Raw genomic sequence first — 16,506 nt, 5'->3', positions numbered from 1 at the left:
CTCTGCATGTGCCCACTGCCTTGGGATGTTAGCATAAGCACTTAGAGAATGCAGTAATGACACTAAAATGAATGCCTACATACATACTTCATATCACCACCATACAACTGGTCAGCTGTGGAGGAGAAAGCAGCTGACATAATGGTGAGAACATTACATTTGAGGATGTAGGAAACCTCAAGACACAAAATTTGTGCATTTTGAGGTCTTGTTTATCCTACAAAAGCTTTACCAATAGAGCTACACCAGGACAGTTATTCTGGCAGTAGACAGAGTGTATGCCAACAGATGGAGTCTTTCTTTCAGCACAGAACCACCACCTCCACAATCATATACACTATACCAACAGAAGCACTCTTCTGTTGGCATAGCTGCATTGACACTGGGGGTTTTGGCAATATAGCTATGTCATCTAAGAGATGTGAATTTTCCCCACATTTCTGACTAACACATTAATACCAAAAAAACTCTGTTCTAGACCTGACCTGAGATCAGATGCAAAGTTGGGAATGGCTCTTACGTAAATTAAGTTGTCATGAGATAAGAGGGAAGATCCTTACATGGATTGAGAACTGGCTAAACAAACAATCGAAACGAAGGAATAAATAGTAAACAGGAAACAAAGCGTAGGAATAAATAGTAAATTTTCAGAATGGAGAGGGGTAAGTAGTGGTGTTCCCCAAGGGTCAGTCCTACAACCAGTACTATTCAACTTATTCATAAATGATCTGGAAGAAAGGGGTAAACAGTGAGGTGGCAAAGTTGGCAGATGATGCTCAAGGTAGTTAAGATCAAAGCAGACTGTGAAGAATTTCAAAAAGATCTCACAAAACTAAAACAAAATACAGGACTATGTAGCACTTTAACGACTAACAAGATGGTTTATTAGATGATGAGCTTTCGTGGGCCAGACCCACTTCCTCAGATCAAATAATGGAAGAAAATAGTCACAACCATATATACCAAAGGATACAATTTAAAAAAAATCTTACACATTACAAAGATAATCTTACCCATTACAAAGATAGCTTCCCCAATTATCACCTCTAATATCATTAACTCACTGGCATTCACCTTCCTTCCCCCTCCCCCCACATCCCCCTTCTGTTCTGTAATGTGTGTTCATTTTTTTAAAATTGTATCCTTTGGTATATATGGTTGTGACTATTTTCTTCCACTATTTGATCTGAGGAAGTGGGTCTGGCCCACGAAAGCTCATCACCTGATAAACCATCTTGTTAGTCTTTAAAGTGCTACATAGTCCTGTATTTTGTTTCAGCTACACCAGACTAACACGGCTACATCTCTATCATTATTTCACAAAACTAAGGGTGTGTCTAGACTACATGCCTCCTTCGACGGAGGCATGTAGATTAGCCAGATCGGAAGAGGGAAATGAAGCCGCGATTAAAATAATCGCGGCTTCATTTAAATTTAAATGGCTGCCCCGATCTGCCGATCAGCTGTTTGTCGGCAGATCGGGGGAGTCTGGACGCGATGCTCCGACAAAGAAGCCTTTCTTCATCGACACAGGTAAACCTGGTTTCACGAGGCTTACCTGTGTCGATGAAGAAAGGCTTCTTTGTCGGGGCATCGCGTCCAGACTCCCCCGATCTGCCGACAAACAGCTGATCGGCAGATCGGGGCAGCCATTTAAATTTAAATGAAGCCGCGATTATTTTAATCGCGGCTTCATTTCCCTCTTCCGATCTGGCTAATCTACATGCCTCCGTCGAAGGAGGCATGTAGTCTAGACACACCCTAAGTGATTGGGCAACAAAATAGAAAATGAAATGTAATGTGGATAAATGTAAAGTAATGAACGTTGGAAAAAATAACTCCAACTATACATACAATATGATGGGGGCTAATTTAGCTACAACTAATCAGGAAAGAGATCTTGGAGTTATCGTGGATAGTTCTCTGAAAACATCCACTCAGTGTGCAGCAGCAGTCAAAAAAAGCAAACAGGATGTTAGGAATCATTAAAAAAGGGATAGAGAATAAGACGGAGAATATCTTATTGCCTTTATATAAATCCATGGTAAATCTTGAATACTGCGTACAGATGTGGTCTCCTCATCTCAAAAAAGATCTTTTGGCATTAGAAAAGATTCAGAGAAGGGCAACAAAAATTATAAGGGGTTTGGAATGGGTCCCATATGAGCAGGGCCAGCCTTAAGCCAATTCGGCCGAATCGGGCCCCACGCCTAAGGGGATCCCGCGCCCTGCACCTGGAAGTCAGCTCCCTCGGCTCGGCCGCCTGGGCTCCCCGCCCTTACCTGCGCATGCTGCCGGCTGCTGCTGCCACCATGCAGGTGAGCAGGGAGACTGCCAGGCGTGACGTGATGTCACGCCTGGGATTTTGAAACTGAAAAGGCGGCGGCAGCGCATGCAGTTTGGAGTCCGGCCACACAGAAGGCAGAAGGTAGGGGAGGGGGAACCTAGGGGGAGGTGCGGGAGAGGAAGAGGCTTGTGCAGAGGGGGAAGAAAGGGGAAGGTACCAAGAGACAGGCTGGAGGAGAGACAAATGCCAGGGGGCCAAGTGCAGACAATGAGGGAAAGAGCAGGAGGGGAGGTGTGAGTGGGAGGGGGCACAGGGTGCTGGGAGAGAAGAAGAGAGGGGAAGGGCATTGGGGGCTGGAGGGGGTGGTGCTGGGAGAAGGCTTGAAAGAAGGGATGGGCATGCGAAAGGTGGGGATGGAGCAAGGCATGTGTGAGGGCACGGGGGCATGAGGGGAATGGGGGCAGAGGGTGGTGAGGGGGTAGGCATCAGGGAAAAAGGAGGCAGGGTCAGTGAGGGAAGGGGGAAGCACGAGGAGGGTGCAGGGCTAAGGGAAGGTGCAGGTGCCAGGAGATTCTGGGGTGAAGCAGAAGGGCAGACACCTGCAGGGGAGGGACCAGCACCAGAAGAGAGAGGCAGGGCAGGTGTGTAGAGGGAGGTGTTAGAAGAGGGGTAGCTCACGTGATCAGAGTGGGGCTACTGGAGGAGTGGGCACAGGGGGGAGAGAAGGGCTGGTGGAGGAGGGCAGGTTGCAGGAGGGCTGAGGGCACTGAGAAGGGCAGGAGTCAGGACAGCAGAGGAGGGTGAGGAGTTTGGGGGCAGTAGGCACCAGGGGAGATGATGGAGCAAGGAGAGGAGACATGGCAGCAGAGAGAAAAGGGAAAGGTTTATAAAATATTTATTAATAACTTGGTATGCTGCCCACGGCCAGTTTGTTTGCACCCCACGGTGCAGTTTGGGTTTATGTGGGGATCAACACGTGAACAGCGAGTGGGAGCCAAAACAAAGAAGTAGTCAGTGTAATGATCTTCTGTTGATATGTTTTAGTAGTTAAATTCTTGGACTGTCGTTGCTCATGAAAAATGCTGTCACATGGGTAGAAATCGGGTAAATATTGCATTTTATTAATATCAGCAGAACTGACTTAAATGGGGCCTGTGTGTTGTGTAGTCTTGCCTTAATCTTTGTATTCATGCCTGTCAGTGTGAGAGAAGCTATTTGTATAGATTTGCTTGCATATGCAACCACACTTAAGTTGAGGCCCTCAGCATGTTCTGTAAGTATCAGTGTGGTCCCTGGGGCTTCCAAAGTTGAGTTGCCCTAGCTCATCCCTGACAGGTGTCTGTCTAACCTGGTCTTAAATATCTGCAATTTAAACCCATTGCTTCTCATCCTAACCTCAGAGGCCAAGCAGAACAATTTTTCTTCCTCCTCCTTGTGATACTCTTTTAGATACTTGAAAGCTGCTCTCATGTCCCTTTTTGGTCCTCTCTTTTCCAAGGTAAAAAAGGCCAATTTTTTCAGCCTTTCCTCATATCTCATGTTCTCTAGAACTTTCCTCATTTGTGTTGATCTTCTCTGGACTTTCTCCAGTTTCTCCACGTTTCCTGAAATGTGGCGCCCAGAACTGGACATGATACTCCAGCTGGGGCCTAATGTAGATGGCTCATTCCCTGACTAGAGGACATGAGACTGAGTGGGTTAATTTCCTCCTGTTTATTCTTTTCCTAAGCCAGGAAGGCACAGTAGTTCTGATGGGGGTTGGAGAGGAGATGGAAGCCAGATCCAAGATCAATGAGCCCTGGGAAGTGGGCCCATTGAAAGGAGACTGGACATCTGGATGGCTTGGGGGTCAGCAGCAAGGACCTGCTTTGGGAAGCCCCCTCTTTGGAGGTGAATGTGGCAACATTGAGACACCACCCAGAAGCAGGCGCCACAGACACTAACTGCAGATTCATGCGACGGCTCTCACAGATCTTGTACATGCATAAGAGGACAGATCTGCGGGGGGGGGGGGGGGGGCGGCAGTGGCGTAGTGAGGGGGCTAGAGAGGTCGGTTGTCCCTGGGAGAAAAATAATATAAAATTTAGTAAAAAATAGATGTCACACGTTTTTAAAAGGAATACCATATCTCCTGCCTTTTGTCTATTTTTTCTTTAGGCCCCCAGTTAAAATTTTCAAAAGCACTTGAGTGACTAAAGTCATTTTTGAAAATTGGACTTGGAAATCTAAGCTCAGATTTTCAAAGGTAATTAAGCTCCTAAAGAGACAGTTGCCAACTCGGATCTTCAAAGATATCTATGTGATCTTTACACACCTTTGAAAATCTGGTCATAAGTGTCCTAGTCAGTTCTGAACGTGAGATGTAGGAGCCCAGTCCTAATTCCTTCAGGCTTTTTTTTTTTTTTTTTTTAATTTGAACATTTATCTACGCTAATTCCCCTCCTTTCTCTTTCACTATCCAATAAATGCATGGATCAAAATTATAGGTGCTTTGTGAATATATTGACTTGAGAGTGGAAAGATTTCATATGGTCATGTATGATTCCTGGTAACCTGTCTCAAATATGAAAAACTAGGTTGATACCTGTTCATATCAGGAGCTGTTGAATTCAGTTCACCATTTGCAGTATCTCATTAGGATGTTTAGTGGAGAAGATTTATTTTTTTATTTATATTGTGGGCAAAGCATGGGCTCACAAGAATTCCCCCATTGTTTTACCATGAGTCTCAAAACATTTGGTGTTTTTCTAAAGGCCTGGAGTCAATTGATTATGTAGGAATCTAAGCTTTCATTTAAAAAAAGTTCTCTATACTTCTGGGCCTTACAGCTAAGGAGGAAAGCTTTAAAACATGAACCCTAAATACTCAATAAAATACCAATAAAAATCCAACATGTTTTATTTTTTAAAAATCTTATGATTTGTAGACCAGTCTCATAACTTTGTGTAGGTGTTCCTTGTGATTTTTGGGTTGGCAATACTGCTCTTTGATTGGTGAATTTAGAGAGGTCTCTCCCTTCAGTTTCCCTTTCCACCCTTTCTATCCAGGGATAGAAAATAAGACACAGAATATCTTACTGCCCCTGTATAAAACTATGGTATGCCCACATCTGGAATACTGTGTACAGATGTGGTCTCCTCACCTCAAAAAAGATATTTTGGCCTTGGAAAGGGTTCAGAAAAGGGCAACTAAAATGATTAGGGGTTTGGAACGGGTCCCATATGAGGAGAGGTTAAAGAGACTGGGACTTTTCAGTTTAGAAAAAAGGAGACTGAGGGGGGATATGATAGAGGTCTATAAAATCATGAGTGGTGTGGAGAGGGCCAATAAAGAAAAGTTATTTATTAGTTCCCTAAATAGAAGAACTAGAGGTCACCAAATGAAATTAATGGGTAGCAGGTTTAAAACTAATAAAAGAAAGTTCTTCTTCACACAGCGTGTAGTCAACCCGTAGAACTCCTAGGAGGCTGTGAAGGCTAGGACTATAATAGAGTTTAAAGAGAAGCTAGATAATTTCCTGGAGGTTAGGTCCATAAAAAGCTATTAGCCAGGGGATAAAATGGTGTCCTTGGCCTCTGTTTGTCACAGGCTGGAGAGAGATGGCAGGAGACAAATCGCTTGATCATTGTCTTCGGTCCACCCTCTCTGGGGCACCTGGTGTTGGCCACTGTCGGTAGACAGGATACTGGGCTAGAAGGACCTCTGGTCTGACCCAGTACGGCCGTTCTTATGTTCTTATGTTCTCCTTTTTTGTCACAGGTCATCAGAGAATTATAGAGACAATGGAGAGTAGGGTGAGTCCATGACTATGGTTAATGACTGGTCAGGGTGACTAACTATTATCAGCCAGTGGTCTGAATGAGCTATCTACTGCCATCTGTTAATCAACTGTAGGAAAAGGCTTCACGAGCAGACCTTATTTATATAGACAACCTACTTTGCCACAGAGATCAGTAGACACACTTGCTGTGTCAAGGTGATCAATTTTGGCTCTTTTGGGTTGAAATTCACTTATGACTTGGAGCTGGGAAAATGAAATGTTGTTATCCATATTGAATGATTAAAAGGTTAAAGACCTGAACTTAATATGACCTGGCTTAGGGTCTACCATAATTTGAACACTAAGCAGAGGATAGTGAGTCTCATCTAACTGAAAGTCACAGAAGATGGAAACAGGTTTCATTTCTGGTGGTGTAGAGTATATTTGGGAGTCCTCAATTATATCTGACACTTTACATCCAGTGTTTAAAGGCAGAGCTGACTAGAATCAATTGAGAGTCCTTGTCTTGTCTCAGTGATAGCTTGAGCAAAAATCATTGATAAAATCTTGTGTAGACTGACCTTGGACTCAACATGCAGGCAGTGTGTTGAAAGGCGGTGCAAAGGAGGCAATGGCGGTGAGGTACCATATTATCTAGTGAAATCATTGGTGCTGAAATCACTAAGGACTGGAATTTGACCACAGAACTGACACGTTCTTAACAAAGACTCCATTTTTGCTATTTAAAAAGTAAATCAATGTAACAGAAAACTGCAACGCTCTCTGGTAACTTCTTAAAAATCAAACTTTAAACTTTATTGAAAAAATTGGATAGTTTGCAATTGAAAATATTTGACCTATACTTAAGGCAACTGATTTAATGTTGTGTAAAATTTTGCATAATAAAGAATGGCATTTTTTTTAAATGTTCAACTATACTGATATACATTTTGATTAGATCTACTTCTGATGTGATATTTGTGTGTGGTTGTAGTTTGGTGTGTGTGTGTGTGTGTTTTTTGCTCAACAAAAAATCCTGGGTGTGGGGGGGAGGAGCAAAACGGTTCGAATTGGGCCCCGCACTTCCTAAAGGCAGCCCTGTATATGAGGAGAGATTAAAGAGACTGGGACTTTTCAGCTGGAAAAGAAGAGACTAAGAGGGGATATGATACAGGTCTATAAAATCATGAGTGGTGTGGCGAAAGTGAATAAGGAAAAGTTATTTACTTGTTCCCATAATATAAGAACTAGGGGCCACCAAATGAAATTAATGGACAGCAGGTTTAAAACAAATAAAAGGAAGTTCTTCTTCACACAGCCCATAGTCAATCTGTGGAACTCCTTGCCTGAGGAGGTTGTGAAGGCTAGGACTACAACAGGGTTTAAAAGAGAACTAAATAAATTCATGAAGGTTAAGTCCATTAATGGCTATTAGCCAGGATGGGTAAGGAATAGTGTCCCTAGTCTCTGTTTGTCAAAGGGTGGAGATGGATGGCAGGAGAGTGATTGCTTGATCATTACCTGTTAGGTTCACTCCCTCGGGGGCACCTGGCATTGGATTCTGTCGGTAGACAGGATACTGGGCTGGACGGACCTTTGGTCTGACCAGGTATGGCCATCCTTATGTTCTATGTATGTTCTTATGGAGGAGATAACTTCCTCTCAACCACTACCCAACAGAAAGAGATTCCAAATGTAAGATGCTGTAGAGCTCCCAAAAGATACTCGGCATTTAGGTGATAAAGCATGAGAGCAAGTTCTAATACTTAAGACCAACTGCAATTAGGGGTGGGAATGCAGGGCAGAGAAGCTATACCCCTTTCTGCTGTTTTATGGATGAGTACAAGAACTCTGGCTGGTTTAGGTTTTTATTTTTTTTAAACTACAACAAACAAACAAAAAACATTTTTGGATAAGAAGCTGGATAGGAGTCAACAGGGTGCCCTTGTAGCCAAGAAGGCTAATGGCATATTAGGTTGCATTAGGAGGAGCATTGCCAGCAGATCTTGAGATGTCATTATTCCCCTTTCTTCGGCTCTGGTGAGGCCATATCTGGAGTATTGTGTCCAGTTCTGGACCCCCCACTACAAAAAGGATGTGGACTCATTGGAGAGGGTCCAGTGGAGGGCAACCAAAATCATGAGAGGGCTGGAGCATATGACCTATGAGGAGAGGCTGAGGGAGTTGGGTCTGTTTAGTCTGCAGAAGCGAAGAGTGAGGGGGGATTTGAGAGCAGCCTTCAACTTCCTGAAGGGAGGTTCCAAAGAGGATGGAGGGAGGCTGTTCTCAGTAGTGACGGATGGCAGAACAAGGAGCAATGGTCTCAAGTTGTGGTGGGAGAGGTCCAGGTTGGATATTAGGAAAAACTATTTCACTAGGAGAGTGGTGAAGCACTGGAATGGGTTACCTAGGGAAGTAGTGGAGTCTCCATCCCTAGCGGTGTTTAAATCTCGGCTTGACAAAGCCCTGGCTGGGATGATTTAGTTGGGATTAGTCCTGCCTAGAACAGGGGGCTGGACTTGATGACCTTCTGAGGTCTCTTCCAGCTCTATGATTCATTTGAAATTCTGGTTTTGTCTGGCCTGGAAGATTCTACAATGACTGGAATGACACCTAAGCAAAAGAGAAGGGATCTTAGATAGATGTGCAGAATTTAATGCCAACTTTCACCGTGGAAACAGATTCAAAATCGGAAGGTTTAGCAGGCAGCTGGAATAAGGAAGAATGTTTGTTTGAAACTCAAAATGATGCTGTAATTGTTACATCTTTCATGTATACCCTGTTATAAAGAATAAAAATGAACCTGTCTAGGTCACTTTTTAGGGACTAAGAAGCTATGATGTTACTTATATATCATCTTTTGTAAGTTTACAGTGCTTCACAGCATCCTTCTACATGGAGATCACAACACTCAGCAATAAATTGCAGCCATCTCTGGGGAGATGCAGAGCAGCGATATAACTGGGTTGGCCACAAGTCCCATCAACATTACACAGGAACTGAAGAACTCTTTATCCAACTGAAGCGACAGAGGAAAAAGTAGACAGAGTGCAATTGCTGAAGTGGAAATCTGCCAGCACATCAGTGTTAACGTCCACTTGTAAAGTATACACAAGACTATAGCTACTTAGGCCAGGAGCTCTGACAAGAAATACAGTCCCAAGGGGATATGGCTACAAGCTAACTACCCAGAAAGCTTAACCAAAGTTAACTATACCTGGGGCTTTGCCCTAGTCTTTGAGATGGACTCACTGGGCTACAACTATATCGGGTAGAAAGAAGAGTGATGACTGATTCATTTCTATACCATAAAATCTAATCTTAGGAAGGTCAGCTACATGAGTGGTACTTTTGGGAAGAATATGGAAAGGCTCTATGCTGTGTTACTAAAACACAGACATAAAGCAACAGAATTCAAAAGTCTTGCCCAACTGATGTATATGTTTCAACCAGAGGGCACAGAGACTCTGAGGCTATGGCTACACTGCCTTTTTCTTTTTTTTTCCCGGAAGAAGATATGCAAATCGTGCTTGCATTTGCATATCTTCTTCCGATTCTTTTTGTGGAAGAGGTTTTGCCGATATTTGGCCCCATATAGACAGGGCCAAATGTCGGGAAAAAAACCCTCTTTCTCAAGACTCTGTAAACCTCAGGGTCTTGAGAAAGAGGATTTTTCTTCCGATATTTGGCTCTGTCTACACAGGACCAAATATTGGCAAAACCTCTTCCGCAAAAAGAATCGAAAAAAGATATGCAAATGTGAGTGTGATTTGTATATCATCTTCTGGAAAAAAACCGGCAGTGTAGCCATAGCCCAAGAGAGCCTACTCTATCACATGCTATCAGCACCTCTAGGCAGTACCGCCACACAACAGTGGGTCTTAGGAGAGATGCGGCAGCCTGTTTCTTCATTTAGCAGCAAGGTGTGAAGACAGGAGGTGAGGCAGACATGAAAAGGAAACAAGTGTGGATAACATGGCACATCTACCTTTCAAAACATAGTCCTAATTACATTTAAAAGACCAAAGAGCAAAATGCTCTTTTGATGCCTTGGCACCTTCTCCTTGGCTAACTCCAGTAGCCTACAGCAGCTGTCCTGCTCTGCTCCCTCCTGGCTGGACCAGAGCAAGTATTGCACAATTTACTGAACTGATAAGGGTTTAATAGGGGAGTTAAGGGACCCACTGCACACTGAACTGGAGCTTTGATAGCAAATACAGCAAGTCCACCTTCACATCAGGAAATAACCAACAACAACAAAGAACAAAGAAACAACAAAGCAATCTATTTGAGGTGGCGGAAAAGCGGTGGGGAAAAATTACAGTGAAATCTCTGTGAGAGGCCTCACTTGTTAAGCTGCTCTTGTACTAAGAGACGCCTCTCCCCCGCTATGATTCTGTCAAGTACTACCTTTCATAGACGGTCACATACATTAAACCAGTGGTCCCCAACGCAGTGCCTGTGGGCACCATGGTGCCCGCCGGGGCATTTATGTGTGCCCGCCTCGTGACCAGGGCCGGCCCAAGCTATTCTTGCACCCCGGGTGTCTGGCGTGTGCGCGGCCCCCACCTCGGGCGTGTGGCGCATCCGCGGCTCCCGCCCCGGGCACGCTGCCCCTGCCCTGGGCGCGCAGCGCATGCATGGCCTCTGCCCCCAGGCGCCCGGCAGCCCCAAAAGGTTGGGGACCACTGCACTAAACAGTTCATTTGTCATTTTTCTTATCTTAATTACTCATATGACCACTCATAGTATCTGAGCATCCTGCAATCTTTTGTGTATTTGGTCTCACAGCCCCCACCCCCTTCCAGGTGGGCTTGCCTGGTGGGGGAGGGGACAAGTGCCCCACGGCAGAGCGATTCAAAAGGCCCCCAGCTACCACTGCCATCGCCACTGCTCCAGGACCTTTAAATTGCCACCCGGGCTCTGGGCAGAGGCTGCCCCCAGCCCTGCCTGCCCTTTCTGTTCCAGGCTCCACCCCTTTCAGGCATATGGAGCCCCTCCCCACCCCACCTTGCCCATGAGCCCAATGGGTCTGTGCACTTCCTTGCCCCCAGGTAGGTCCATGCTATTATCCCATAGTACAGATGTGGAACCGATGCACCCAGAAGCTGAGAATTCCTTTAAAGTCAAGTCACACAGGAAATCTAGGGCACAGCAGAAAGCGGAACCTGGATTTCACAGGGTAGCACTGCACCCACTGGAACAGCACAAGGTCCTAAGCAAGCATTAGAGATAGAAAGTGGTTACTCCAGCCATATAATTTTTAAAAATGCATCCACTACGAAGTTGGGAGACCTATTTTTGGAATATATTCAATAGCACTGATTTTAAAGGGACTCCTCTCAAAGACATATTGTTTGACATATATTACAAATGCAAATTCATACACTCCTCTGACCTAGAGAGCAGCACCGAGCGCAACACAAGATACAGTTATGGTGAGAGAGTTGCAGGGTCGACCTCTTAGAACTGTACATGTAACAGATTTTTGCATTAGGATATACAAAGTCAAATATTTGCAAATTTCACTTCACTAGGTTTTTTGGGAGATTGCTTTTGGTGCTTTGCCGAGATTTACTGGGATACATACAGAAAGCAATTCAGCTTATATCACTTTAGTTATATGCTCTTGAAAACACTGCAAATCTCCGTTGAATGATGGGGCAATAAGTGACAATTAACACATTGGCTCATATAACAGGATTTACTCCTGCTACAGCATGCAAGGCGGGTGAGAGGGTCAGCATGTCAACTTGTCTGTACTCACATAGTGCTTAGAAGGGTTTCTCCTTTTCTCCACATCCACCACATTTGCATCCAGCACGCTGTAGGATAGCATCTTCAGGCACAAAAACCAGGAAAAGCAAACAGGGCCCAGCTGTATCCTTGTATTATTATTCTTTCCAATCCTCTCCTCTCCGTCCAGAGGATTTCCTAGGAAGCTGGGAACCTATGCCCTGCACAACAAGAAAATTTTAGTGTTCTTTAAAAAAAAAAAAAAAACCACGGGAGGAGAGGGGAGCGGATCAACTTCCAAAAATCTTTTCCTCCCTTCGATTTCACCCCCGCTTGGTCGGCGCAGGTCCAAGACTTCGGGTGGAAATCGCTTAACATTGAGGAGGGAGATGTCAAGGCGCACTGTCCAGGTTTTTCACTCCGCCAGAAAGGGGTGGGAGGAAGCGTGTTTCCAAGAGCGAGGCGCTTTCGCCGGCTGGGATCGATTCCCCCGGGCAGGGGGAGGTAACACAGAGAGTCAGTGTCCGGGCTGTGGTCCCCCTCTCCAGCTGGCTCTGCCTCGAGGGTGCCTGGCGGGCACGATGCCCCCTTGTGTCTGTCTCTCCCTCGCCTCCTCCTCCCCCTGCCGCGCCTTTGTATCTCCCGCGGCCCCGGCCCCTCCAGCCGGGTGGAAGGAAGTGGGGCAGGGACGGAGCAGGCAGCGTGCGCGGCTCCCTTCCCTTCCTTCCCCACCCCGCTCCGCTCCGCCGCGGGGCTCGCTCGCTCCCTGCCGGGCCGCTGCCAGCCAGCGCTCCGCTCCCACTGCGGCCGGAGAGCGGGCGAGGAGAGGGGCCGGCGTGCGGCGGGCGAGGGGAGGGGCTGGGCAGGAGGAGGGGAGGGTCTGGCCGCTGCCAGGCGGCAGGCAGGGGAGGGGTCAGGTTCCCAAGCACACGCAGGGGGAGGGAGAGGGGGAGGGGAGTCGCCCACCCCGAGCACCAGGCAGCAGGGGTAAGACCCAGGGACAGGGGTGTCCCGAGGGGCCGCGCAGGAGGGGGACCCGGGCTAGCACAAAACAGGGGGCCAGGGTCTCTCCTTCCCAGGCAGGACACCCAGGCATGGGGGTCTCCCCCAGAGGCCCAGGCAAGAGGAGCCTAGCAAGAGGGCTCCCACAGGAAAGGAAAGGGGTCAGGGGTCTCTTTCCACCCACCCAGCAGTAGGGACAGGCCCAGCACAGCAGGAGGGCTGGGGTCTCTCCCCCCACAGCAGAAGGTGGTCGTCTCCCCCCAGGCTCAGGAACCAAGACAACCTCGTTTAAGCCTTTTTTAAAACGTGGTTTTGAATCCTGGTGGAAGTGGTGGGGAGGGGCTGAGCAAATCCCAGCTGGGTAGCTTCCCCTTTGGAAGCTCTAAGGGAGCTCAGAGCTAAGGGAGAGGCACAATAGCTTCAATCCCTCAGCTCCCTAACTCCCCTTTGTGGGATGGTAACAGGCAGAGGGAGTGGGGATGAGTAGTTAGAGCCCTGGCCTGAAATCAGAACTGATGGTTTCCGTTCCCACTTCTGGCCCCTGTACCTTGTGGGACTTTGGCTGCGTGACTTCCCTTGTTCCTCAGTTTATCCAATACAGAAAATCTGAAACATTTATCTTCCTCATAGGGCTGCCTTCTCTATAGAGTGGAGCAAGCTTTCCATCATGGGACCCGAATGTGGAGGGGGCAAAAACCGATCTTGTTCATTTAGCATTACAGTGATGCATAGAAGCCCCACAGTGGCAGATTTAGAGTTAGTAGGGCCCTGTGCACAGCTTCATTTTTGGAGGAGCCCCACAGAGACCAAACCAAGAAAAAGAATATTAATCTCCCTCCCATTTTTCGTTGTTTTCCCTCATTGTTCTTCTATATTATAAGTAACAGGAAGAACATGAAAATAAAAGCGGGGTACCTTGATTGGGGGAGGGGCTTGGGGTACAGGAGTATGCGGGGGTTGGGCTCTGGGAGGAGGAATTCTGAGTGTTGGTGCCACACCGGGGAATGGGGTTGGGAAGTAAGGGGGGGCTAGCAGAGCAGCATGGTTCCCACAGCAACTACCAAACCCCTCTGGAAGTGACTCGTAGGCTAGGGAAACAGGGGGGTTCCACATGCTGTCACCTGCTGGCGTCACCTCATGACTCCCATTGGCTGCAATACCCAACCAGTGAGTGCAGTGGCATCTGCATGCAGGGCAGGGGCAATGTGTGGAGACACGCCCTGCCGGAGGCTGCAGGGACATGCTCGGTGCTTCCGGAAGCAATGCAGAGGAAGGGAGACAGTCGTCAGGGAGTTAGCTCTGCCCTGCTGTGCTGCTGGCATGTCTCTGTTTCCCTCTTGGAGGGGTAGTGGGTCTCTGTGTGCTGCCCAGTGCAGGGCAGCGCATGGAGCCACCTCGTCCCCTTCCAGGGGTGTGCAGAGATGTGCCAGTAGCCAGGCTGCCTGCCTGTGCTGCCTGCCGGGACTTGTGGCACAAGAGGGCGCTGTGATACAGTTGACCAGGCCGAATCTCAATACACGTTCAGTACACAGTGTTCACAGAACAAAAGAGGCTCCCACAGTATATCAACTATACCTTTAACAGGAGCAGTATTAAAAGCACTATATGTATATAGATATTTAGTACTAAGCAATTAAAACGGCATTAAAAGACATTAAAAGGCATCACAAATATTAAAAGGTATTGAAAGCAATATTTAAATGGAATAATTAACAATCTAAATCTAAACCTTAATCGAATTTGCGCGCGCGCGCACACACACACACACACACACACCCACCCCCCATCCCGGGACGGCCAGACCCCAGGTAATGTTGAGGCGGAAGTCCGATGTGCACGTCACCCCAATAAGCCAAATCAATGGACTCCAACTCATGGGGCAAAATGGTGTGGAATATAACCCCTCAGAGGAGGGGAAATCAGTCCACGTGGAGTTATATCCATTGGTTACACACAGTCCGTAAGTTGCACCCCCCCCATCCTCCGCAGGTCGCACCCCTCCACCCCACCCCCCACAGGGGTTCTCGCAACCGATCTTGGAGTGTCCTGCTTACACCACCCAATTCTATTTGCCTGACCACGAGTTATAAACAATAGAATGTCCTGGATTAATTCTTTCCCTTGTTACTCCTCCTTATCTGAAAATATTACCTCCTCCAGTACATCTGTTATCTTCTCATCACACACAGTCTTTGTCTTCTTCTTACACAGTTCTTTTCTCTAAGTTGTAAACAAGTTCATAATACTTCGGGGCTCTTGCTCAGAGCTCAGCATGGCCTCTCTTCAGCTCACTTACTGTTAATTCACTCATGCTATCCATTCACACTACCCATGATTCGTGACACTTGGGGGCAGGATGTCAGATGAGATTTGTCCTGCATTTTGGGGGCTCCCCTATCGTTGGGGGCACTGTGGTACTGCAGGGTTTTTATAATCAGAAATTGACTCCTGAGGCCACAACTGAGACAAGAGTCCCATTTTGTCAGGCTTGCTAGAAACCCAGACTAAAAGATCTTGAGGTTTAAAAAGAGTGCACAAACAACCCATCCCAAGGTACAGAAAGAATAGCAAATATGGCAGGTGACCAGCTTGGCTTAACACAGAAATCTTGTAAGCTTCCTTTTTGGGTTTAAGTACACCGAAGTGGAAACTTGGACAGATGACTAGGGAAGAGTATAAAAATATTACTTGAGCATGCAGGGATGTAAGAAAGAAGGCCAAAGCACAATTGGAGTTCCAAGGAATGTAAAGAAGGGTTTCTATAGGTATGTTAGGAAACAACAAGGTGGTCATCAGGGAAAGTGTGGGACCCTTAATATGACTTATGGGGGAAGGCTGAAGGAATTGGGTTTGTTTGGTTTAGAAAAGAGAAGATTGAGGGGGGACATGATAGCAGTTTTCAGATATCTAAAGGGGTGTCATAAGGAGAAAGGAGAAAACTTGTTCATCTTGGCCTCTGGGGATAGAACAAGAAGCAATGGGCTTAAACTGCAGGAAGGGAGGTTTAGGTTGGACATTAGGAAAAAGTTCCTAACTGTCAGGGCAGTCAAACACTGGAATAAATTGCCCAGGGAGGTTGTGGAATCTCCATCTGTGGAGATATTTAAGAGTAGGTTAGATAAATGTCTATCAGGGATGGTCTAGATGACCTCTCGAGGTCCCTTCCAGTCCTAGTATTCTATGATTCTACTGAAAAGGAAAGTAAGGCAACAGATGGTGTGGGAAAAGCTGAAGTACTCAATGCTTTTTTTGTCTTGGTCTTCAGCCAGGGTCAGCTAGCTCCCAGACTGCTGCACTGAGCAGCACAGCATGGGGAGGAGGCGAACAGCCCTCACTAGTGAAACAACAGCTTAAGGACTATTTAGAAAAGATAGACATGCACAGGTTCATGGAGCCGGATCGAATGGATCTGATAGCACTGAGGGAGTTGGTTGATGTGACTGCAGAGTCATTGGCCACTATTTTTGAAAACGTAGCAATCGGGGGAGGACCCCGATGATTTTAAAAAAGACACATGAAGTGCCTATCCTTTAAAAAAAAGGGAGTAAGAAGGAAAAATTGGGGGGGAAACAGACTGGCCAGCCTCACGTCAGTCCCTGAAAAACTATGGAGCAGGTCCTCGAGGAATCCATTTTGAAACATTTGGAAGAAAGGAAGGTGAGCAGGAATAGTCAAAATAGATTCACCAAAGGCAAGTCATGCCTGACCAACCTAATTGCCT

The 16,506-nt window shown here is 46.5% G+C and overlaps 1 protein-coding gene across 3 annotated transcripts in view; it reads right to left on the bottom strand.

The window, feature by feature from the left end:
* The window catches only part of SH3PXD2A (SH3 and PX domains 2A), a 391,525-nt gene extending 378,924 nt beyond the window's left edge, over nucleotides 1–12,601 (bottom strand). For 2 of the 3 annotated variants that reach the window (XM_075935536.1, XM_075935537.1), the window contains exon 1: nucleotides 11,815–12,599. In XM_075935536.1, coding sequence (XP_075791651.1) covers nucleotides 11,815–11,886 — 72 coding nt within the window. In that variant the 5' untranslated portion in view covers nucleotides 11,887–12,599. Of the gene's footprint in view, nucleotides 1–11,814 lie in introns of all 3 variants that reach the window. The other variant, XM_075935538.1, reaches the window with a different exon arrangement.
* Nucleotides 12,602–16,506: the final 3,905 nt, after the last annotated feature.

Source organism: Pelodiscus sinensis, chromosome 8 (assembly GCF_049634645.1).
Source record: "Pelodiscus sinensis isolate JC-2024 chromosome 8, ASM4963464v1, whole genome shotgun sequence".
NCBI classification, from domain to species: Eukaryota; Metazoa; Chordata; order Testudines; family Trionychidae; genus Pelodiscus; species Pelodiscus sinensis.
This window is presented reverse-complemented; position numbering and strand designations above follow the sequence as displayed.